Source organism: Arvicanthis niloticus, unplaced genomic scaffold, assembly GCF_011762505.2.
Source record: "Arvicanthis niloticus isolate mArvNil1 unplaced genomic scaffold, mArvNil1.pat.X pat_scaffold_348_arrow_ctg1, whole genome shotgun sequence".
Lineage (NCBI taxonomy): Eukaryota > Metazoa > Chordata > Mammalia > Rodentia > Muridae > Arvicanthis > Arvicanthis niloticus.
In genome coordinates, this window is record NW_023046002.1 from 43,227 (window position 1) to 67,651 (window position 24,425).

Consider the following 24,425-nt stretch of genomic DNA (forward strand, 5'->3'; position numbering starts at 1 on the left):
ATATTTCTGTAATCAAATAATTACAGTTGCTGTTTATGAGATACTATAAACTTCATTTCTGCTATGTTATATATATAACAGTGTGGTATAATCTAGACCTAGTTCCTGTCTTCAAGGAGTTAGGCATCTTTATTCTCTACCAAGGCAACATTAAGTGTAGATGTACTCAGGAGAGATGCCTCATCCAGGATGGATCCTGTACTCAGGAGTGTACCTGGTGGAGAACAGTCACAGAGGATGATGGAGAATTAGCAGGTCAGTGTAGCACGCAGCCTCGCCGATAAGGAGCACGCCACACTTCAGGATTCTTCTGACAGCATTTATTAAACAGCTCTCTTAATAGTGAGGTGGAGGAAGGACCCCTAGCTCAGAAAGCCCGCTGCTTAAATAGAGCTTTGTGAGACGTGCAGATCCCTCATTGGCTCAAATCTTTCATCCAATTGTCATACTCTGTTTTCGCGCCATGCGCAGGTGCATTCTCAAGTAAAGCTTCCGTGAAGAACCAGGAAGCAGAAGCCTGCGCCATCTTTTGGCAAATACGGCTCCTCACATCTCCCCCTTCCTTATTAAACTGCAACAACAATCAAGGTCTGTTAGGTCGCCGATCTAACCCACCGTTCTACCAGTAGGCGTTCAAGGCAGTTAAACAGTACGAGACCCTCCACACCTTTTATCCCGTGCAATGGGAACCTGAGCCCTGGGAAGTGTGGAGGACCACCACTAGGATACCTGGTGCAATGGGAACACGAGCCCTCAGGATATCCTGTTAAGTGATGGTGTCTCATTGTTTAAGCAGATTCAACCAGGTTTGAGGGGATATTCCTGCTCCACGACAAGCAATGCTTGCGTGATCATCACTTTATCCTTTTGATGTTGTTGTTTGAATTTGCAGAGCAACCAGAGGGTAAGCAGCACTCCCCCAAAGATCATGCAGCCAAATAACGCTACCCCCACCTCAGTCCCCAAGTCCAGGGAATTGGGGCGCTGACTCCTCATTAACTTCAAGCTGAACATGGGCGTTGACTTTTAGAAGAGGAATGAGGGGAAGGGTAAATTGAAAGCATCTGAAGTCTGTCTTAACTTTGTCCAGCTGGAAGTCCAGGGCATCAGTGAACATGCAGGTGATAAGATTCATTCTCCAAAGCTGTATATTCTGCAATATACAAATCTCAAAAACAAATTTTAGTATCTAGATAAATTATTTTGTTTCTCTGAAATCTAGTGTTCTGGAGGCCTACCTCTGTCATGTCTGATCCATATAATTCTGGAAGACATAACTACTACCTTAATGACCTCATCAGAAAACTCATAGAAAAACCTTTTCCAAATTAGCCTTTCCTTAAGCCAGTAACCAGAAAAACCTTTACATTGAGTTTTTATCCAGAAAAATATAACTATATAACTCAGAATCAGACCCATTTTGAAAGTTAAATCAATTAACATCATCATTCTGCTTAGCTCTGCAGACGGGACATACCCTGGCGCGTAAGGCGGATCCCGCCCACATCTCTCGGACTCATAACGAGCCACCTCCTCTTCTAGTTCCCTCTGCTCCTCCGAATTGAAAGGCTCAGGGGAACTCCCCTCCAATGAGGAAGTTAATGATGTGTCCTCCTCCTCCTCCCCCGAGGACGTCTCCTCTGAAGATGAGGAATAGGACGAATCTATTCTCAAGTTACTAAATTTCACTTTATTATGAGGATCCCTTTTTGGGGTATCCTCCTTTTCTCTGCTTGCGGTTGACCGCCCTATCCGCTGAGAGTTCTGGAACCCCAAGACTTTAACGTCCCTCATAACAACCGGTTCCTTCTCACAGCAATTTCCAATTTTCCACTGAGAGTTCTGGAACCCAACAACTGGTTCCTTCTCACAGCAGTTTCCAATTTTCCGCTGAGAGTTCTGGAACCCAACAACTGGTTCCTTCTCACAGCAGTTTCCAATTTTCCGCTGAGAGTTCTGGAACCCAACAACTGGTTCCTTCTCACAGCAGTTTCCAATTTTCCGCTGAGAGTTCTGGAACCCAACAACTGGTTCCTTCTCACAGCAGCTTCCAATTTTCCGCTGAGAGTTCTGGAACCCAACAACTGGTTCCTTCTCACAGCAGCTTCCAATTTTCCGCTTCTCATTCTTATTAGCGCTCTCTCCCTTTTCTGCTTCTGATAGGCTATCTTGTTGTTCCACCAAAACTTTCTGTCTCTCTTTCACTTTTTCTTGGCAATTAGCGTCTTCTATGCAAGCTCTAACCATTTTATATATTTGCCATGGCCTTGGTCTTAACTTCCCTTTTTCCTTTTCACTAATCAAGTCAGCTCCGAGTTTATCCCAGGTGTCCTTAGATAAGGATCCGGTGGTAGTAATAAACCACGGAGCAACTCGTTCCACTTCCTTTAAAAAATTAATCAAAACCTTCCCCGGAATCTTCAAACCATTTTCCTGCAGCAACGCCTGTATCACTGCGAGAAGCGGCTTTATTTGCTGTTTCCCCATGCTTCCTTTATCTACAGGAGTGGGCGAACTAGCACAGTTATCTACCTGTGACTTACAGTTTCTATAAACACGGGGGGGGGGGGTGCGGGGGAAGGGGGTAAGTGCACTCTTTCCCCTCTTGAAATCATTAAGACACAAACAACAAGCAAGGACTATTGCCACCCAAACAGAAAGAGCAATGGTAAGCCAAACAAGATCCACCATACCTTGCAGAAAAGCGTCTAGACTCTCCGCGCTGCCAGTTCTGAATCCTCTGCGAGCTTACAGGGTCCTTCGTTACTGGTCAAAACTCCGAGACTTTCGGCTTCAACCCCGGGTTTCGGCACCAAATGTAGCACGCAGCCTCGCCGATAAGGAGCACGCCACACTTCAGGATTCTTCTGACAGCATTTATTAAACAGCTCTCTTAATAGTGAGGTGGAGGAAGGACCCCTAGCTCAGAAAGCCCGCTGCTTAAATAGAGCTTTGTGAGACGTGCAGATCCCTCATTGGCTCAAATCTTTCATCCAATTGTCATACTCTGTTTTCGCGCCATGCGCAGGTGCATTCTCAAGTAAAGCTTCCGTGAAGAACCAGGAAGCAGAAGCCTGCGCCATCTTTTGGCAAATACGGCTCCTCACAGGTCAGGGACCAGACAGCTAAACAATCGTGTGGAAAAGAAACAGGAATAACCTATGCAGACATAGGGACTGAACATTGCAAAAATGGCTGGGGCTACAACAGGGTCAGAAGCAAACCAGAGGAAGGAATGGGACCTGCAGTGAGCCCTGTGCCTCTGAGGAATACTAAGTGGATCTGAGATTTCCATGGAAATCACTTCTCTACCTTTGAAACCCTGATGTAGTTGCTAGTTTTTTGGTATCTTAGGCTTCTGTTATGTAACTTTTATTTGAAGTAATATGTGTTTCACAAATCAAATAAAATACAACATCCAGATTAGGCCTTATAAGTTGAAAATGTTAAATTTAGTGTAAATATGGAAAAAAAAATCCCAAAGAAGAGGTGCAAAATTAAGACATTTTTGTTCCAGATTGATGGCTCAGTACATAAATGTGCCCAGGGTTTCCTCTAACAACCTGAGCTTCATTCCCAGGGCTTACTCAGTGGAAGGACAAAGCTGACTCTCTAAAGTTGTTTTCTCACTTCCCAGGCCCTGTGGGAGGTGCTTTCCAAATCAATGAGTGAATGAATACCCTGTGCTAGATTTCATGTTGACTGAGGAGCTTCAGTTCTGGGACTCTGGTCTTGAAGTTGCCTTTATATTGGTGGGTTTTTTGTTTTTGTTTGTTTTGTTTTTGTTTTGTTTTTTGTTCTGTTTTTGTACTTGCATACCTTTTAAAACCATGCATTGAGATGAAACTTCATTATTAAAAACTACTTCTGCAATACATTTTCGGTTTGTTTTAACTTCAATGCCTGTCTTGATATGGGGTGTATACTGTTGCCTAAATGTAGGAGTTTTCAGTTTTGAAACAGCAGTGAAGCAGTGCCTTATTGTCAGGATGTGTTTGTTTGTTGATTTTTAAAGTCTCATGGATTTGGTCTTTTTTAATCCAGATTTTATAATAGATCAGTGTTGCTGAATTTTTGTTCAGTTTTTTATTTTGTTTTGTTTTTGAGACAGGATTTCATTGTGTATTTCTGGTTGGCCCAATACTCTTTATGTATAGGCCAGGCTAGTCTCTGACTTAGAGATCTTCCTGCCTCTGCCCCCAGAGTCCTGAGATTAAAGACGTGAGCCATCGTGCCTGGCAGTAGTACTGTTTTTATATATCTTCAAATTCATTTTTCATTGTTAGATCTGCTTTGCAGAGGTATAGAATGTAATTATATATATATATATTAAAAACACTTGTCTTCTTGGAGAACAGTGTTCATGTAAGTTGAAGTCTGGGGAGAGCTGGGAGATTGCTGGGAAATTGTTTCAGTACTATCATGCTGAGTAGCATTGAGACTCAGTGACAGTGGCCTTCACAGAGAGAGTCTTTACAGCCAACCTGACATTGAGCACCTACTGAAGGAATTGTTTCTTTCGCTCTATGCCTCCTGAACTCAAGCACCACGTGAATCAGATCTTGCTGCCAGATGTAGCCCAGGAATTCTGACTTTGAAGCCTAATATAGAGGTTAGCTATTTAGAAAGGATAAGAATAAACTATTTCATCAATCCACAGTCTAAGAGTTCCTGATTCTGGGCAGCTGAGGCAGCAGGATCAAAGCTATCTGAGGGCCACATAAGTAAGAACCTTTCAGGAGAGATTAAAAGGAGAGCTCTGTCTCCATCTCTCAGTGTCTGTCTGTGTCTCTGTCTCTCTCTCTGTAAATGAGATATATTAGTTATTTTAATATTATATCTGTGATAGAGACAATGAAATTTATGGTAAAAATGTCAGACAATCTAATTGAGTTGGGCCTTTCTCTCCAGTCTGCCCTCTGGCTTTTCCTCTCTTTCTTGTTCTGGGTCATCTTGGTACAACTGTCTGTTTACTATATCACACTCAATTAACATTTTGTGTACCAAAGGATAGATAAAAACCCAGACTTCTCTCTTTCCACATGTAAATAATGGGCACAGACATACTTGTCAAGACTTCTTTTACATTTGTTTATATAGCCTGGGCTCCTCACTTGTTATTATTGCATTGCTTTGTATTTGAAAAGCAGAATTAAAAATTAGAACACGTCCTGTCCTTGTGGCAGTTTGTTTTTAGTATAGCAGCGTTAGGTTCAGCTTTTCCCTGTCCTCAAATATGGCTTATTATTTTCTGCTAACATTTCAATTGTACCAGAATCCTAAGGCTGTAATAAGAGAGGTTTTAGAATTAGAAAGAAATAAGATAGCGCTTAGACTCTTTTTATGCTTGTGGAATTGATTATTGTGTTCCAGATGGCTACTGCATCCTTTATACTTTGAACCCTGCTTGGTGATCATTTCTTTTATATTATCTAAGATAGGGATTTTGGGTTCCTAGAATTTTAATTTCTTCTTTTATCTTTTGGTGTTTACATCCTTTTTCCAGAGTAGTGTCTGACACGTATTGGTGTTCACATTAGAGCAGTGCTGTCTCTCTCATGGTGCAGTTTAGATGAATGAGTTGAAGGATGGGCTGTGCTGCCCTCCTGACAGGGATGTCCTCATGAGAGAGCCTCTCTGCTGGTGGTGCTCTTTGAAACACATCCACAAGAATCCCCTTCCTGATGTACAAGAAGGCTTCAGCCAGCAGGAGACAACCTTAAGCTGTCAGGAGCCCCCTTGCCAAAGGACATCCCTTCCCATGTCCAGAGTCTGAGTCTGGCCGGAGTATCTTCAGTGGTGCTGTTCTGATGGTGATTCCTCCCTCTGCAAGTGCAAGACTGACAGCAGGTCGTGTTCTTCCTCTTATTTAATTTCCTCCCTACCATGTTGTTCTGCCACAGGTGCTGATTCCCCTCAGATAACCTGCTTGCCAGTTAGACCTGCATAGGGACCAATATATGCTCACATTCAACCAAAGCCTTCTAGGGCTCTGTGCTGTGAACAGTGGCCTGGTCCAGAGTGAGATTATGAGGTAATGGGAATAAAGACAACATGCCTTGAACATTTTGTTTTTGTTTTTTTTTTCTCTGTATCCATAAATCCCTGGTAATGTAAATGAATTGAAAGTGATTGAGACTATTAGGTTTGTAAATGTTCTACTTTGCTCCTAAAATTGAATTTAGTGTAAAATACTTTAAGCATTTCATGCTAATGGTCTTTAAACCTGCTGTTTTCCTGCTGACTATTATGGTCCTTTTTTTTTTTTTTTTTTTTTTTTTTTTTTTTTTTTTTAAATTTTTATGTTGCTGTGATAAAGTAGTCTGACCAAAAGCAACTCAAGGAAGAATTTATTTTTGCTCATGGTTTGAGAGGGCTAGGTGTCCATGGTGGCAAGAGCAGGAAGCTGAAAGATAACTTCCAACTGCAGGGAGCAAGAATAGGAAGGTGGGTGAGGCTATAAACATTCAAATCTGCCCTCATTGATGTCCGTTCTACAGAAGAACCCTTTAAAGATTCAGTAACCTCCAAAACAGCGCTCCCACCTAGGTAGGCACCAAATGTGAGGACACATGAGTCTACGGCAGTGGTTCTCAACTTACCTAGTGCTGGGAGCCTTTAATGCAGATCCTAATCTTATGGTAACCCCAACCAGAAAATTAGTTTTGCTGCTACTTCATAACTATAATTTTGATACTCTTATGAACTGTAATGCAAATATCTGATATACAGGATATTTGATATGTGACCCCCAAAGGGTTGTGACCCACAGGTTGAGAACCTGGTGATTATTTATGTAACCCCAGCAGTGCTTATTTCACTGTGTGATGCATGGGGTAATTGTATCTAACCAGTGTTGGGATTACTCCAAAATATTCTAAGCCATTCTTTATTTTAATCTTTCTTGGGTAGAACTGGGATAGTGTTTAGAATGTGACTTTTTTCTCCCATTACTGATGCAGGGACTTTCTGAGTCCTATGCTAGATAACCAGTGCATTATGAGTCTTTCCATTTGGCTTCCAGGAACTAGAACCATTCTTGGTCCTAAGAGAACATCATTCCCAGCTATCTTGAGGAGTCTCAATTTCTGGCTGCAAATGGCCTATTCTACATACATGAAGTAGGTAGCATTCCGCAAAGGTGATCCTTTGCAGAGCCACAGAACATGCTCAGTCTGTGTCTCCCTTTTCTTCTGCACTGTCCCATGCACTCCAGCTTCGATAAGTTGTCCAGATGTCCAGCTCTGTCTCTGTAACTCAGGGAGATTGCTGTGCTGTTTGTGCCTCCTTTCTTCCTGGAGAGGAATTAAGTCTCATCTCTCAGAGATAAGTGTTCCTGCTTCCCTGGTGCCCCAGGCTTGAATGGCATTGTTTTGTGCATGTTTGTCCAGCAGTTCATGGGTCTATTCCTGTGGATCCATCTGTCTGTACAGATTGTTTTCTTGGCATTATTGCTTAAGCAGAATGATTTTCTTCTTGTTAAACCATCGCTTAATGATGGTTGACATAGCACTTCCATGTTTTCCAGTGTCGCACCTTGTCTAAACCTATAGCTCTCCAGAGCCACAGAGCCAGGCTGCATTTGGGTGCTAGTTTTCTTCACCTGTTCTCTACCATCATGGAATCCACCTGGTCATTGTCTCCGAGGAAGCTTTTAGCATTCCCCACCTAGTCCCAAGTTAGGGGTGTGAGATCTGCAGAAACCAGGCTCATGATGCTTCCTGGCTGTGGACCTGGAGTCTGGCGGAGCTTGTTCTAACTGCTCCTGGAGATGTTTCTCTTTTCTCTGAACTTAGCCTATGCTTTCTTTCCCCTCCATTTTTGCTTTATCTGTTATTCTATTGTGATAGAACAATTACCCAACCTACAATCTTGGCCTTGTAAGCGCCTTTTGGACAGGAGCTGAGTTAATCTCATTTATTATTAGTTTCTCTCTGCTCTAGTGGAAGGCAGGCAGCATGGGAGGCTACTGTTTAACATACTTGGTACTAATCCTGGCATGGGAACTTAACTCCATAGTAGCATGAACTGCATTTCCTTCACCTGTGAAAGGGGAATAATAATCATCGTGTTTGGTGGTTGCTAGCCTGATACAGTGAATGAGAGCAGGCTGTCTGAATACATGCAGTACCTAATATGTAAAAACTGGACAGCAAATGCCATTTACCTTCAGGACACAGCTTAGAAGTGTTCATTTCATGGTCTGTAAGGATGTGCAGGACTCTAGGACCTTTCTTCCATTGCCTTCAATTAAAAGCACTTATGGAGCCTGCCAGTGACCAGGTCCTGTGCTGTGCCCTTTGCATACTTTCCTTAATAAACTGTCACAAAACTGTCATTTAGAGGAGTTGAGATACCAACATGCTAAGTGTCTTAGTCAGGGTTTTTATTCCTGCACAAATATCATGACCAAGAAGCAAGTTGGTGAGAAAAGGGTTTATTCAGCTTACACTTCCACATTGCTGTTCATCACCAAAGGAAGTCAGAATTGGAACTCAAGCAGGTCAGGAAGCAGGAGCTGATGCAGAGATCATGCATCATGGAGGGATGTTTCTTTTTGGCTTGCTTCTTCTGCCTTGCTCAGCTTGCTTTCATGACCCCTCCATGCCTTCAAAACCAGTGCCACCTGGGTGACTCTTATACATTACCAAGTCTAGCCACAGCACAAGGTACAAACTTGGCCATCTCTGGAACACAGCCTCTTTGTGCTCTCAGAAAACACTTCCCAGAAGATTTTACCTTAGCAATGCTGGTCTCTTCTTAATCACTACTTATTTCTTAGCTCCAGGTAACCAGCATCAATAGTCCCAGTAATGCAAAGGTTTTGCTTTAATAGTTCTGGTATCTTGTTAATCACAGTTGATTCTTTAGTCCCAACTAATCAAAATCACAGAATCTTCACAATCAAAACAGCAATGGCCCTGATAAGAGTCTTTAGTCTTCCCTCTGAAATTTCACAAGCCAGGCCTCCATCTTCTCCACTGTTCTAAACATTATCTTCCAAGCTCCTAAAGAACGTCCCACAGAGCTCTTAACATCCCAATGGCTCTTCTAGCCCAAAGTTCCAAAGTCCGTCCACAGTCCTTCTCAAAACACGGTCAGGTTGTCACAGGAATACCCCACTATGCTGGTTCCAATTTGTTTTAGTCAGGGTTTCTATTTCTCTACAAACATCATGACCAAGAAGCAAGTTGGGGAGGAAAAGGTTTATTCCACTTATAACTCCACACTGCTCTTCATCACCAAAGGAAGTCAGGACTGGAACTCAAACAGGTCAGGAAGCAGGAGCTGATGCAGAGGTCATAGAGGGTTGTTTCTTTCTTATACAACTCAAAACTACCATCCCAGGGATGGCACCACCCACAATGGCCCCTCTCCCCCTTGATCACTAATTGAGAAAATACCTTACAGCTGGATCTCATGGAGGTATTTTTTTCAATTGAAACTCCTTTCTCTGTGATAACTCCAGCTTGTGTCAAGTTGACACAAAATCAGCCAGTACAGTAAGGTATACATAGTAGAGCTAGGATCTGATAGGTCTGTGGTAGTCTCAGCAGTGATGGTCATCTGCAGTCTTTTTGATCAAATTTACATTTCAGTGATTAATTTCCTTTTACCTTGCATTGTGGAGGAGCAGTGGGATTTTACCTCAAAGTAGAATGCTGTTAGGCGTTTTCTTCTGCTGCTTAATAAACAGCCATGCAGAGTGAGTCACCTGTTCTAGCACATCTAACTACATTCTCAGTATTTAAAATGCTGGTGGCCATTCCTCTCTTCATGGAGATTTGGAGAAATGAATCCATCCAAAAGAACCTAACCCTAACCTAAAGGGATCCTAGGAAGGGGCACCTAGGCTAATTCCGTTAAACACTGCTTCCTAACACAAAGGAGACCCACAGCTGTGGGATCAGCCACACTGTCATGAGTGGTGGGGAGTAGCCAGCCTTTAGTTCTGTACATGTATTAGCAGAAGGTCACTGTGGCCCACACACTACTAGCATGTGGTGTGTGCTTAGAGAGATCTCCACCAAAGGACTTTATGACATGATGGTTTGCCTTGGCTTTGTGGGAGGGATGACTTTGTTCCACTTAGCAGTCTGCAGTACTGGACTCCCTAGCAAGTGGCTATGTGGACGTGGAGGATGTATGTAGTGTACTAAATAGCTGTAGTGGGGAAATTGGCAGGCTTGCGAGGCCCTAGGTGTTGATGCAGACTATGTCATGAATGAGTTTTTGTTGCTTTGGAAGTGAAAATCACACTCTTATTCCCACAAGGATGCTTCAGAGGTTAAATGTGCCTCCTCTTCCTCATTACCTCTAGCAACACATTTGCCAATTCAAAAGACATTCTTCCTTTGCTAGGGGAGAGACAAGGGCTGCATGGAGATGACTGCCTGAGCAGGTAGCAGAAGCCTGAGCATCCTCCCACTATGTATGCTGGCTGTATCACTTGCCTCAGGTCCCCAGGCAGGTGGTCTTATATTAGCAGCTCTCTAGATCTTCATCTGTGTCTAGATCTCCAGTTTACACCGCTGTTAATTCGTTATATTTCTAGGCTTCTGTGAAAAGCATTGAGATAATGTTAGTGTAAGTTCTTATGTAACATCTGTAGAGGACAACTCAGCCATGGTTATTCCAGTTATAGAAGTACTTATTCTTGGGCTCAAGAGGGTGTTTTGTTATAGCATTGCTTGACTGTCATCTATGCACTAAGTACATATCAGTCAGGGGCTTCTGTGAGCACTGGATAGCCATGTGCAGTACCTTGGAGGAATGAGGAAGGAAATGAATGAGTACTCTGCCTTTATGCAGAGAGGCCCAGACATGCCCACTGTGTAGACGGCATGTGTCAGTCATCTGCTTTGGATTCTGGTTTTAAATCTAAGGAAGCATGGAAAGTGGAAATGTATAAATTGTATTTGCTTACACCTGGCAGTTTAAAGAAATTATAAGTTTACTGTAAGGATTCAGAGGCGCAAAAGAGACAGACAGATGTGAGGGAGGAGCCTCACTGAAGGCCTGCTATGTAGTTGGAGTGTTAAAGTATTTTGATTCTGAACTCCGTTAATGTATTATGTAACCAAAAATCTTGTTTTAAAAAGATTTTTTTTTAAAAGAAGAAAAACAAAACAAGGAAGTTGTTTAAGTAGACCACTGCTGAGAAGTCTGAAAAGCATGGCCTGCATGCTCATTATTCCTTCTGGTCAAGGACAGTGGGATTCCTGGAAAGAAGGGGAAATGAGCTGCTAGGTGCCTTTGCCACTGGGGCTGGGTTATTTCTCTGACTACAATGTAGTTTTTAAGCGTACTGTCAATTTTTAAAATATGTTTTTATTATGTTTGTTTATTTACTCATTTATTCATTCATTTATTTGGACATATATGTGTGTGTCATAGTGCATATGTTCAGGTCAGAGGAGCATTATCTCCTTCCATTAAGGAGGTCCTGAGGATCAAATCCAGGTCATTGGGCTTGGTTCTAGGGTCCCTACCTGCTGAGCCATTTTGCCAACCCAGTGCCACTTTTTAGGATCTTATTTTCAGTTTTTCTCTCCATCTTCCTTCACTCTGGTGAATGCCTGCCACACGAAGTCAGAAAGCAACCAGCACCACTGCCTTAAATTGCTGCTTTTTACTCTGTATCCCTAGTATCCCCTGAGCAAAGAAGGACCCATTGGAAAATTAATGTCATAAAATTAATGGCATATGTGTAGTCAGCTTTAAAAATTATTTGCTCCAGTGGAGGGTGGCCTTGGATTTAGAAAACCCTTGTTATAGGCTCTGGTTTGGGCTGTCTTCACATTTAGATTCTACGGCTTGTGGAAGGTTTCTCATGGCAGAGTCCCATTTAAAATATGATGGGTCAAGGAGCCAGCAAGAGAATCCATTTAGTCTTTACTCAGGAAAGTTGAATGTGGTTACTTGTTAAGCCTGGGATCTATTGTGGAGGTAACAGGGATATGGAATTGAATGACAACTGTAGTGATAGTCACAGTGTGCCTGTGAAAGTGCTAGAAACTCCAACTTTTCATGGGAAGCAAAGGAAGATGGAATGTCCCCCACCCATGCATGCATGGTGTCTCTAGTTGATCTTGCTAACAATGTAGCAGTTGGGAGGCTGGTATCTGGGTAACTTGTGGTGTAGCCATTCCTCATTCCCTGTTTCCTGGGGCAGTAGGGTAGGTAATGTGTGTGGCCTTCAGAGGTGAGAAAGAACTCATGGACCTTTTCCCATTGGCTCATGTCACTGGCCAAGAGGAGTTTCAGTTTACAGTTCCATAGGTACCCACCTCAATGGTGGTTCTTTGCATACCACCCTCATTCCTTGTAGTAGTCTGTGTGTACACCTAATTGAGAAGCTTGTATTCTGACAGAAGTAGGCCTCCTATGGTGCCTCTACTCAAAACTTATGCATAAGATAACAATATTCTTCACACAACATGGAGATATGGCAGCTGGACCCACAAGGGTAAATTAACTTACCTTTGAAATTGGGGGCTTGAACTCAATCAAGTATGCATGTATTAATGAAACTGTCTTTCTATGGTTGACCCTGGGCTCAAAGTTCAGGGTATTTTTGCATTTATGCATAGAGGTCTGAAGCTAATTGGATAATTCCTGTGCTTTATTTATAAATGTAAATTATGATGCCTCTTTGCCGAGAGAAAAGACAGAAGAAAGAGAAAAAAACCTGGGCATAATTTTGCAGTAGCTATTACAATATAGGTTAATTTTTTTCAAGCACCTTAGTAACATGGTGACTATTAAATCTTTGCGATTTGGACCTGCTTAGCCCCAACTATGTCATTTTTAGTGGATATTTTTACTTTTGATACTTGACATATGCAATAGACTATGATTTCAGCTAGTTGTTAATACTACATTGTTAATATAGGAACTATCCTAAGGTGCATTTAAAACTGCAATTAATGTAGGAATATTTTGGACATGAGCAAAAGCAAAGAAAAATGTATATTTTTTGGTGGTACTACTGAAGCACTCAATAAATCACTTAACAGATCATCTTGAAAGTGTGTGACAAAAACCACGAAGAAAATATGTTTTAATGCTAATATCTTAGGTTTTCTATAAATGATTCTGTTACCAGTAGTTTAAAAATAACCACTGCTCATATATTAAAGCAACAAGTTTAAATTGTTCAAATATATAAGAGAATATGGCATTTTTGCCAATATTATACATTAACTATTATCATTACAATGTTATCATCACTGTTTAGGTTTGAAATTGAGCCACAGCCTGCTCAAAAGTTGGCTTGGGAAGATTTGAGCTTTTGTTTGTGCAAAGAAGGCTAAAGAAAGTAGAGTTGGGGGAGCAGAGGACGTGGATGGTGTAGGGGCTGTTCAGCACCCTCTGCCAGGCCAGAGGGACTTTCAGAAGATAGGAGGTAATGCATGTCTTCAGAGCTACCTGCTCAGTAGACATACCTGTGGTCCATCTGAGTCTTCTGAGTTTTGATTGCACCCCACAGACTCTGTTATACAGATTATAGCATTCATGCTTGTGGGGTTTAAAAAGCTTTGGCTGGCTTTCCTGCCCAGGTGTGCTTTGCTCTAGGCAGGCTTTAGTGTCCAACAGTTTCCTTCATTTCTGTTGAAAACAACACCTGTAGGGAGATTGAGGAAATATTTCTCGGGGACTGTTGGACTTTCTCACAGGCATTTGCCCAGGTATACACAGCGCTTCTTTGAGTAGTGCTGTAGATGAGCCGTTGCTGGCACACAGAGCTTCTCCTCAGCGGTTCTGGCCTTAGCAGGTGATTTGCAGACCTCAGCATGGGCTGCGCATATTCAATCCAGCACATCTCTGTCTCAGCCATTATTTTGAGTTCATTAACTTTTTCTTTGCTAAATAATGAGTTCATTGCTCAATAATACCATATTTCTGATAGCTTATTGAAGATCAATTTTGACATTTTGTAGGATTGCTTTTTGTTTGTTGACATTTAAATGTATTTGCCATTTACTGGAGAAAAATATTTGATATTTTTAAGTATTTTGCTTATATTTGGAAGACTTTGTTTTATTAACGTGTTAGCTCTTAAGAATTCATAAAACTATCCACATGAACTTTTAAGAGAGTGAAAGTTGGTCCTATTTTTGTCAGCTAGACATTGTGGTTTGTGAAAACACAGGGGATCTCTGGAGTCAAAGTTTTAATGTTTTGCAGATGTTAGCCAGAGAACAGGTCTACCGTGACTAATCCAGCACTGGGAATAGGGAGCCAGTGGAAATAGGTCCACCGGGCCAGATGGATTTGAGGAAGGTGTAAGTGGCGTCCGATGAATTTTCTTGCCTATAGATTAGAAGGACAATATTATTCCAGACAAAGCTTGGGGTTGGAAGGCATGCTGTAAAGAGCACTGATGAATTTAACAGCCCAGAATGCGTATGTGTGCTCTAGGCTTAGTGAGGACACTGAGCTGCTGTCAGCAGGACAGATTTCAAGTCAACAATTTCAACATGTACTCAGAAAGGTGAAGCCCCTGCACAGGTAAATAGCATACCATCATTAGGTCTTTGTGGTTGAATTTAGGACATCTCCGAATTGTTATTTCATTATTGAGATGTAGATTTGGAGAACAGTCCAGTGAAAGTTTAGTTTCTTTAATTCTACCATGCCACTGTGACTTACTGTCTTCTGACTTGGTGTGTCTTTCCTTTGGCACTCTGCAGGGCTGGAGGTTCGGTGGGTGGACTGCTACTTTCCCTTTACCCACCCTTCCTTCGAGATGGAGATCAACTTCCGTGGAGAATGGCTGGAAGTCCTTGGCTGTGGGGTGATGGAACAGCAGCTTGTCAATTCAGGTAAGAAAGAATTCTACACTGTACTTACAGGTTTCCTAGTGGACCCCTGTATTCTCATTTGCATAGTCACCTATAGTTATCTCACCAGGGGCAGCATCACCAGCCTTTCTGAGAATTCACATGAGACTCTTTTCTAATGCTTTGCTTGTCACTCCTCATTTTGCAAATGAGTTTTATCTTTGGAGATCCTTTTTATCAGCTCTTGACAGCTAAATTTTGATTTTAGGAGTCTGTAACCCTTGGGGATTGAGGTAGCGGTGGGGTGTTGGCTTTGTAACTGCCCAAAGGCATTTGGTATGTCACATGAGTACAGTTTGTCTTCCTAGCTATTCATGAATAAAGCAAATAAATATATCTCTTTTGTTCTTATTGCACTCAGTTCATTAGCCAGAATTCAGGAGAGATTTTACAAGTGCACTACTGCCCCAAAATAAAACCACACAGGCCCATGTTGCTTAGTTGCTCCCCAGTGTCAGCAAAGGTGTTGCCATCAAGTAAGGCAAAGTGGAAAGACATGGTAACTAATTAATTTCTAACAAAATTTGAGACAGGTCTTTGCAATTCTTCTTTGGGGGACTATTGCCTAATAAAAATGATACCATTTAGACTAGCTTTCAGAGATGTGTGTTTTAAAGATATCAATATCTGAATTTAATTATAAAAACATTTTTTTGAGGGCTAGGGATGTTTGCCTAGCGCTGGATTTGATCCCCTGCATATGGTGATATAGGTCTGTAATCCTATCACTCAGGAGCTAGAGGCAGAAATTCAAGGACATCTCCAGCTATGTAGTGAGTTCAAGATCAGCATATGATATTTGAAGCAGTCTCAAACACATCAAATAAATATATAGATATATACTGTGCAGTCTGAGTTTCTTAGTGGAAGTTGAGAGATTAGGCAGAGAAGTAGAGAGGGACTGGTGTAGGCTATTGCCTGCTCAGTGTCCTCCACTCTCTGCATTTTGGCCTTTGGAAAAGGGCATTTATAATGTGGTCTTAGAAGGCAGTTTAGCTTGGGTAGGATGCAGAGACTTCTGCCTCAGTGTAGACAGGAGGGAATCATTCTTGGTGACTAATACATTTAGAGAGATTATGATTAAGGTCATGAGGTACCAGTTCAGGATGAGATGAGACAGAAGAAAGAAGGTGACATGAATGTCGGAACTGTCCTTGGGTAAGAGACTGAATGCCTGGCCCCTCTTCTAACTCTTGTCACCAGGTAAGGTCTGGTTTACCTATTATTTATCACTAAAATGTTCAATTTAGAACAAGAAAAATAGTTCATTCTCAAGATGCCAGATATAAGGAGCCTGGATCTCTAATATGCCTTTGTGAGAACAGTGTTATGGAATATTTATTTATAGGACCAAGAAGTGATAGTTGAGAAAGGGAAAGGGGATTAAAGACATGGAAGGGTAGAGGGCACTGTCTGCTGCCCATGAATGGGAGTACTCATGGCTCTGTAAAGGATTTGTACCAGGAAATGATGGTGCCTCATTTTCCTGAAGGTGGAGTGTTGGGTTTTTTAATCTAAGGCCACTCATTAGACAACTATGCAGATCTGACTAAGGGCTTGATATTTTCAATCCATTTGAAGTAGCTCAAAGTTCAGTTCATGGAAAGCTGCTTAAGCAGTTGGCATATCTCAGGTCAGTGGCCACATTGTTCCATGTAGATATGTGGCCTCAAAAACTGAAGATCCAATGACTTGAAGTTGGAGAGCCCAGGTCTCCCCTGGCTTTCCTTAGGGCGCCTCCATCTGCAGGGCTCTGCACACAGACAAATGCCTCATAGACAGTTTTCCCCTGTGTGTAAAGCTGACCTAGGGGTGAAGAGTGGAAATCAGAGCCTGAGAGTAAATCATAGTCCTCAGTTGCCCTTGGGTGTTTAGAAATTCATCCTGATCTGCAACACATGAATACACTTTGCCCATGTCCTGTGATCCTTGGTTTTCTTGTAGTTGAAGTGGACACAAGGATGCCCTATGTAAAATCTCTATATCAAATGTAGTTGAGGTACTGAATGAAAAGTGTTTAGGAAACAGTCTGACACACAGTAACAGTGAAGTAGAGATTAACTGCCCATCTTGTAGCATCCAGAATTTTGTTAATGCTTAGAACCATTTATCAATAATCAAGTCGTTGCAAAGTTGTATGCATGAAATTTAAGTATCTTAGAGAGAGGGAGACTAAAGCAATGGGAAAAAATTAGTTGATGTTATAAAAGGCCACCTGTGTGGGATTTGCTGCTTGTACTTGAAGTTAGTGCTTAAGAACACCAAAAAGTTTGTCATACTAACTTCTCCTGATGATTTGGCTCTCCTCAACCCCACCCTATCTCTGATGTTTTTAGAACAATATTGTGCCATCTCTCAATACTTGAATTTCCTACTGGGATGACTTGGGATGCTTCTGTCTATTCATACGGGATACTGGATACAAACTTCTAAAGTTACCACCATAGATGTCACTGGCTGTGATTGTACCAGCAGGAAATTTATCGTTCACTGAGCCTTTGTGAGTTTTAGATTACACAAGGCAGAGAGGAAGGTCTGTGGTACAAAATAACTTAAAACATAGAATCTTTTTCTATTATGGCTAATAATGGTGGTCAGATTAACCACATCTAGAATCACCAAAAAACCTAAGGAGTTGAGAGATTTCCTTGATTGGATCATTTGAAGTAGAATGTCCCACCCTAATTCTAGGCCACAACAGCTGGTCTCAGCCCATATAAAAGGGCATTAAAAAAGGAAGCTTTTTAATTTTGCCTGCTTACTATTACTCTCATTGGTAAGTTCATCTGTGCTATTGCTGAGGCATTCTTTCACTGGGATTAGTACCTACTTCTAGATTCCCATGTGGTCTGAGACACCCTGCCTCATTGGATAAACAACTACGGGATTCTTAGCCTTTCTATCAGGAGATAGTGATTGTTGGACAGGCCAGACATGAGTCTGTAAGCTACTTTAGTAAATCCCATGTGTGTGTGTGTGTGTGTGTGTGTGTGTGTTGATTATACCAGTTCTCTTCCTCCAGAGAACTCTTGACATAATTTTCTTGCCTCTTTGTTGAATTGTGAAATGAACTCTTAGGAAAACTTTGTAAATCCATTGATTATCAGCTTCTATTGTTAAAGAATTATTGTTTGCCTGTTTGTATATGCATTTTTTCTTGTCTTTCTATTGTTAATGGGCAATAGAGTTAGTATTTTTCCTTTGAGACTGTCTGGGGGCACAGACATAAAAATGGTAAAGATACCCTGTAGTAAGTATTTGTCACAGGAATGAATTGTAAGCACAGTGAAAGAAGGGGAAGAGGAAGCTTTGGAAAGATTATGTCATTGATTTGCAGGTTGGAGCGCTCACATTACAGAGGTTGGCACTGTGTGTCTCCAGGTGAGTTAGCTTCCTATTTGCCAGGAATTCCATTTCTTGTCACTGCTGCTGCTCAGTTGGTATTCCTGTTGTGCTTTCTCTGTGTGAATGTGAGCCTGTTTCTCTTCTGTCCTTCTCTGACAATGCATCTCTATAGTCTCCACATGCTTCACTGTTCGTGACCTAAGTTGATCAGCTTTTAAACGGCGTCAGCCTCAGCACAGCCTTGACTTGTTAGGTGCACTAGGCATGCTGTTTAATAGCATTTTTAAAAAATCTAGATAGGGTGTTTGACCAAGAATTTACAAAAATAATAAACAGTACCTTTTCCATGTAAAAACTTACATTATTGTAGTTTGAGTCCAGGATTTTTCTCAAAGCTCTTATATTAAAATATTGGCCCCCAAGTTGATGCTATTTATTGAATGTAGGGTGTATTTAGAAGGAAGATAGGTCACTGGACACATGCCTTTAGTGGATATTTGGGCTCCTTTCTGTCTCTGACCTCTGTGATGTGAGTAGCATGCTCTGATTATGGTGTACTGCTTTACCCCTAGTCTAAAACATAGAGCCAAGTAACCATGAACTCACACCTCACAAACCGAGCTCCACCATGCTTTGAAAATTCTGGGTTTCGGATCACTTGAATTTTCCCCTAATTTTGGTGTAGATGATGTTATAATCACAGTCAAAGTAAACAATATTTTCTCATGAACATGTTTGCTGTTGACCTTTTTGTGATCTGCTTCATCTCCAAACCTGTCTTGAAACCACTGATAGGTGATTTTATTTCAGCTTTTCTTTTCTATTATATTCTGTAAATGCTGTCGTATGATCAGTATGTGTTCTTTATATATGACTTCTTTCACTTAGCATGCAGCAGTTTTGAGTTTTTCCTTTGTTAAGGTAATATCAGTCAGTGCTGTACCAGTTCATTGCTGTTCATTTTGAATAGTGTTCCATTATATAGATACACTTCAATCTGTTTACCCATTTTGTATGTGTTTATTTTCAGACTGCTCATTTAGAGAGATCTGTTCAAATACGGACATAGTGCTTATCCCTTTTTGAAATAGGTAATCAGCTTTCTGATATAAAAGCCTTCTGCAATAACTGAAAACAATAAAGTATGAAAAAGAGATTGAAGTTCATTCCATGATTACCTAAATCAAGTATCAAAATCTTAAGCATATAAATAGGTGTGCTTATCATATATCTCTGTATGGAATCCCATGTTTCAGAAAAGTAGAATCACTATTTAAATGAATATTATCAAAGTAATATGCTAGTGGTGTTTACTTTTTCAATGCCTGCTGATTTACCCCTCTTAGTATTCTGTTAGAGCTGAGAAAAAAAAAAAAAAAAAACAAAGCAAAAAAAAAAAAAAAAAAAAAAAAAACAAACCTCTGCCATTATGAATTCTGTATTTTTTCCTTTAATCCTGTCAATTTTTCCTTATATTTTTTGAAAGTGGTATTTGGTTATTTCTGCATTTGGCAAGTTTTTGTTCATAGTGAACATGGCATGAATGTGTTCCCATTGCTGAAGATGAGCTTTGGTAATTATCACATGGCATGTGGTCACTTAGTTCTGGTCACTTCCTCATCTGTTAGAAGTAGTCTTCATCGGTGTGCCATTGGGTTCCTCTTTAGTCTGTGTCTGGCATTAGGTCATGTAAATACAACCCGTGGCTCTTTTGGTCCCTGATGCACGAGGTAAACACATGCAAAGGAAAAGCACTGTGACAGGCAGGGCTTGTGTTCCTACCATGCTCATGGTGACCCCTCACAAGGTCACTTACTCTCTACACTTGATGAAGGTATTTTGTGCCACTGTTACTTTACTTCACTTTTTCTTGTCAGTAGTGTGGTTGAACATGTTTCCAGTCTTTTTTGTCAACAGATTTTCTGATGTCACTTTTCCAAGTGACATTCTTTCTGATGCTAGGAAATCTTCACGCTTTCTTTTTATTGTCTTCTCTCAGGTTAAACTTTTATTTTCTTCCCTGTTGGAACCTTTCACCTGTCCTTTCATCCTTGTGAGATATAAATCTTTATATGAGATAATTCTTTCCTGAAGCTTATTTACATTAGAATATTGTATACTCCTCCTCCTTCATTACCTTTTTATTGTTATATTTACATTTATCAAGCTTGCCTCCATTGAAAACCTCACGATTCAGTGTATATTTCATTCTTTCTATTTCTTTTCCCTTGGTGTGGAAATTTTCCTTAGGTGTTCCTTACAGACTGTGTCTGCTGGGGATGAACTCCTTAGACATGCTTTATCTGATACACCTTTCTTCCTTTGTTATCATGAAGGATCTTTTTATTGAATATAGAATTGTAGATTGATGGCCATTTCTTTTTTCTTAGCATTTCAAACTCTTGTCTTCTGCCTGTGGTTAAACAAACAAAAAAAATCATAGTTTCAATCGCCTAATAATTGCTCATCTATCTATACTATATTGTTATTTTTTTTTATTAGCTACGTTCAGTGTTTTTTTTTTTTTTTTTTCCATTCTTGGTTTTCAGACATTTTTATATTTTTATATTTTCAGCTATGGTTTTCTTTGATTTTACTTAACTATTTTTTTCCCTTTTCTGTCTTTACCCCTACAGAGACTCTATGATTCTGCTTGTCTTTTATTAAAATAAATTTTTATATGAATATTTTGCTTGCATGTGTGTCAGTGTATCAGTTGTATGCCTACTATCTGTAGAGGCTAGAAGAGGGTATGAGATTCCCTAGAAATAGAATTAAAGGTACTTGTGAACCTTTGTGAGTCTTTGGGTGCTGGAAATCAAATCTGGGTCCTCTGGATGAAGGAATTGTTCTTATTCTTAACCTCTGACTCTTCTCTCCCTTTCCCTCCCTCCTTTTCCCTCTCTTCCCCTCCCTTCTCTCCCCCTCCTGTCTCTTCCCCTCCCTTCCTCTCCCATCCCCTTCCTTCTCCTCCTCTCCCATCCCCTTCCTTCCCCTCCTCTCCCATCCCCTTCCTTCCCCTCCTCTCCTCTCCTTGCCCTCCCACTTTCCCCACCTCTTCTCTCCCCACCTTCCCTCTTCCTCCCTTCAGGTCTCCTTTCTTCTGTGGCAATATCTTCCTTCCTTTCCTCCTCACCTTCCCCCTGCCAACAAGCATTATTAGTCTGCATTTTTGTTCTACCTTGAATTTTATTAGTGTTGTGCACAATGCGTTAGTTAACCTGCTTCTGCATTTTTACCAATGGAGTAATACTGCATGTATCTTTGTAATTTCTGTGTGTGATATGAATTCCAGCATTGTTTAGTTGTGGTATATTTGTTTCATGCTATCTAAATTCACTTGGGTATGTATGCCATAGTTTATCTCTTCTTAAAGCATACCTGATTGCAGTTTTGGTTGCTCATGCTGAGTATTCTTATGCCTACAGGTGTGTACATGCCAGGGTTTTAATTGCCGAGTCAGTTTTCATGGGAATCTTCAGGGCTTTTCTTGTGTGTGATAGGGAGTCACCAGATTGTTTGCTAAAGTGGTTTGCCTGTTTTGCATTGCCTCTAGACTGTAATCAAAATCCCTTGTTGCTTACATTCCCTTCAGTACTAGACCTTGATATGGTTTACCTCTGTCTGGGGATGATAAAAATAGTTTACCATGGTTTTCATTTGCCTGATTCATATTGTGGCTGAATGCATTCTTATATGTTTGTTTGACATTTATAGTTTTTCTTTTCATTTCAGCTGGGTTTATCTTCCCATTTCTGTTTCTAAACTGATTGGTAGGCTTCTTACATTTATATCAGCTATTATTCACTTGTTATTTTTATGTATTATAATTTTATAGGTTTGTGGCTTTTCTTTTTTTGTTGCTAGTTCATAAAAGTAATATATATATATGTGTGTGTATATGTATGTGTATATTATATATATGAAAAATATATATAGTTCTTCCATGAGTAGCTTCAGTTTTCTTTATATCACATCATTCTTTAAAAAAAAAAAAAAATCACCTCTCCAGGAAATGTGAGTGGGTAGAAGTTGACAAGCCCCATGAAGATTACCCCTCTGCTTGTCATGCTGGGTCCTGGTACTTTATATCTCTCATTTATTTTCTTATTATTCATATTCTCAACACAGGGATTCTAAATTTTTAATCCTCCCTGGCATCCACCTCTGTCTCCTAGTGTTCTGTCAGATTTAGTCCCACCCTCTGTGACAGTTTCTCCTAGCTGGAAAGGCATGTTTTAAGGTATGCTTGATTAGGAACTGTAGCTTGGAGCTTGCCTGGGGTTTCCATTCTGCCTTTGCAGGGAAGTAGAGATTTAGTTCTCCTAATCCTGTTTCTAGTCCCTTCACTAGAGAGTGAAGGGATTAGAAGCTAGTGTGAAAGTGAAGGCTCCACCTCTGGCTTCAGAAGGCGGCCTATGCTTGCTCCTGGAGCTTTCTGCAGCAGTTGTGCTGTGTGCTGCATGCCCATTGTTGGTAGTGGTGTTTCTGCCCAGTATATCCTTTGCAATTGGAAACCCATGTAGTATTCTTATTTTTATCACCTAAAGCTTGGTTATTTGGTGACTGTTTAAAGTAATTGGCACTCAGTTCCCTACTCCTTTCCAGTCCGTGTGATCAAACTGATGAAGTTGAGTGGGAAGTCTCCAAGTAAAAAGTCTTAAATTTGGGCAGCTAAATTGCTCCAAGTTGTAATTTTATTCAGGGGTCTACTCCTGCCTGTGTACACTCACATTTCCCAGTAGCTTTGAAGCACTTTCTTCTGTGGGAAGAACATTTCTCTGCCCTGCTGATTTGGTGCTTGCCCTCTTGACTGATTTAGCCAATGGGATATTAGCAGATGTGGTTGGAAGACTGGCTTGAAATGTATATCCCAGTGTTTGACTGCTGTTTTTATAATTTTCATTCCCTCTGTAGTCTGCTGGTTTAAAACAGTGAGATGCTCAGAGTTATTTGAGTCCAGCTGCAAGTGGTTGTTATATGAATTTGTCCTGATTTGTTGTCCATCTGGTATTACTGAGTCACAAAATGCACTCAGTGGTTGTATTGTGTGTTCATTTTCCAATGACTGAGGTCTTGAGATCATCTACTTCAATTTCACGTCACAGAAAGGCCAGGAGAACTCTTCTTTCAGCCATTACTACTCTACGTTTTTCTGTCACTTAGTAGACAAGATGATTGAGAAGAGCAGGAGGTTTCTTGGCTTTCCCACTGTCCAGAAGCCACTGATGACTGTGTGGGTGTAGGTTCTTCGACCCAGACAGGAGGTAGCAGTGCTGTTTATCTGGAAAGTTATCTCCTCAGGCTTCTTTACATGCTGCTAACACAAAGTATTGTGTGTATATGCACATGTGCTCCTGTTTACATTAGTGTCCTCTGAGTCTTTAGGGCCCAATTAGGAGGCTGTGGAACTTTGAAGAGGTCGATTTTAATGGAGTCTTCTGGTCACTGTGGATGTGCCTTTGAAGAGGATGGTGGTGCCTTAGCAGCTTCCTTTGCAAAGTGATCTCATCAGGAGATGCTGCCTTACCACAGGCCCAAGAAGTGGGGACAACCATAATGGGTTCAAACTGCCAAAATAAATCTTTCTTCCTTCTAGTTTGATTACTTGAATAAGAAGAAGTTAGTGACAGTAATAGAATGTCAAATAACAGTGAGTTTCTGGTGTAACTCTATTCATTAAGCTTCAGGTGTTTGAATTTACCCATTTGTAGGTATAAGAGTAAGAAATCATTACAATAGTTGTTTCTGAGTTGGTAAATTTTTTGTTTTTGATTACTGTGGTGTTCTGAGTTCTAGGTCAGTGCCTGAAATATAGTACCTGTACATCCCTAATAGTAATGGGTAGGGTGCCCTCCACCCCCACCCCGGATTCATAGAAGCAAAACAGTAGGAAGTAAGGGGACCTGCTTTTTCAAGCTTGTCGTTGGTGTGTTCTGTCCTTAGCTGCTCTGTGAGATCCTGGCTGATGAAGTGGGAGCACAAAGGCCCTGATATCAGAACCTGGCTTTGGTCAGATCTACCTAGCTGTTTGCTGGGCTGCAGGTCTCTGGCAAGTTATAGGAGGCTCAGTTCCTTCCCTGATAATGAGTGACCTAAGACATGTCTAAGTTTCCTTTAAGCTCTCCAATCCTATAGTATGGTCTTCTAAACAACCCAGAATTTAAAAATATTAACCTGGATACACATTCTGTTCTGTGGAACCATGTGGAAAATTGCAGACTAGACAGATTT

The 24,425-nt window shown here is 40.9% G+C and overlaps 1 protein-coding gene across 1 annotated transcript in view; it reads left to right on the plus strand.

The window, feature by feature from the left end:
• Positions 1-24,425, plus strand: part of LOC117701947 (phenylalanine--tRNA ligase, mitochondrial-like) — a 70,910-nt gene that overhangs the window by 38,610 nt on the left and 7,875 nt on the right. Inside the window, exon 3 of the mRNA XM_034493352.2 lies at positions 14,697-14,828. Coding sequence (XP_034349243.2) covers positions 14,697-14,828 — 132 coding nt within the window. The remainder of the gene's footprint in view (positions 1-14,696; positions 14,829-24,425) is intronic.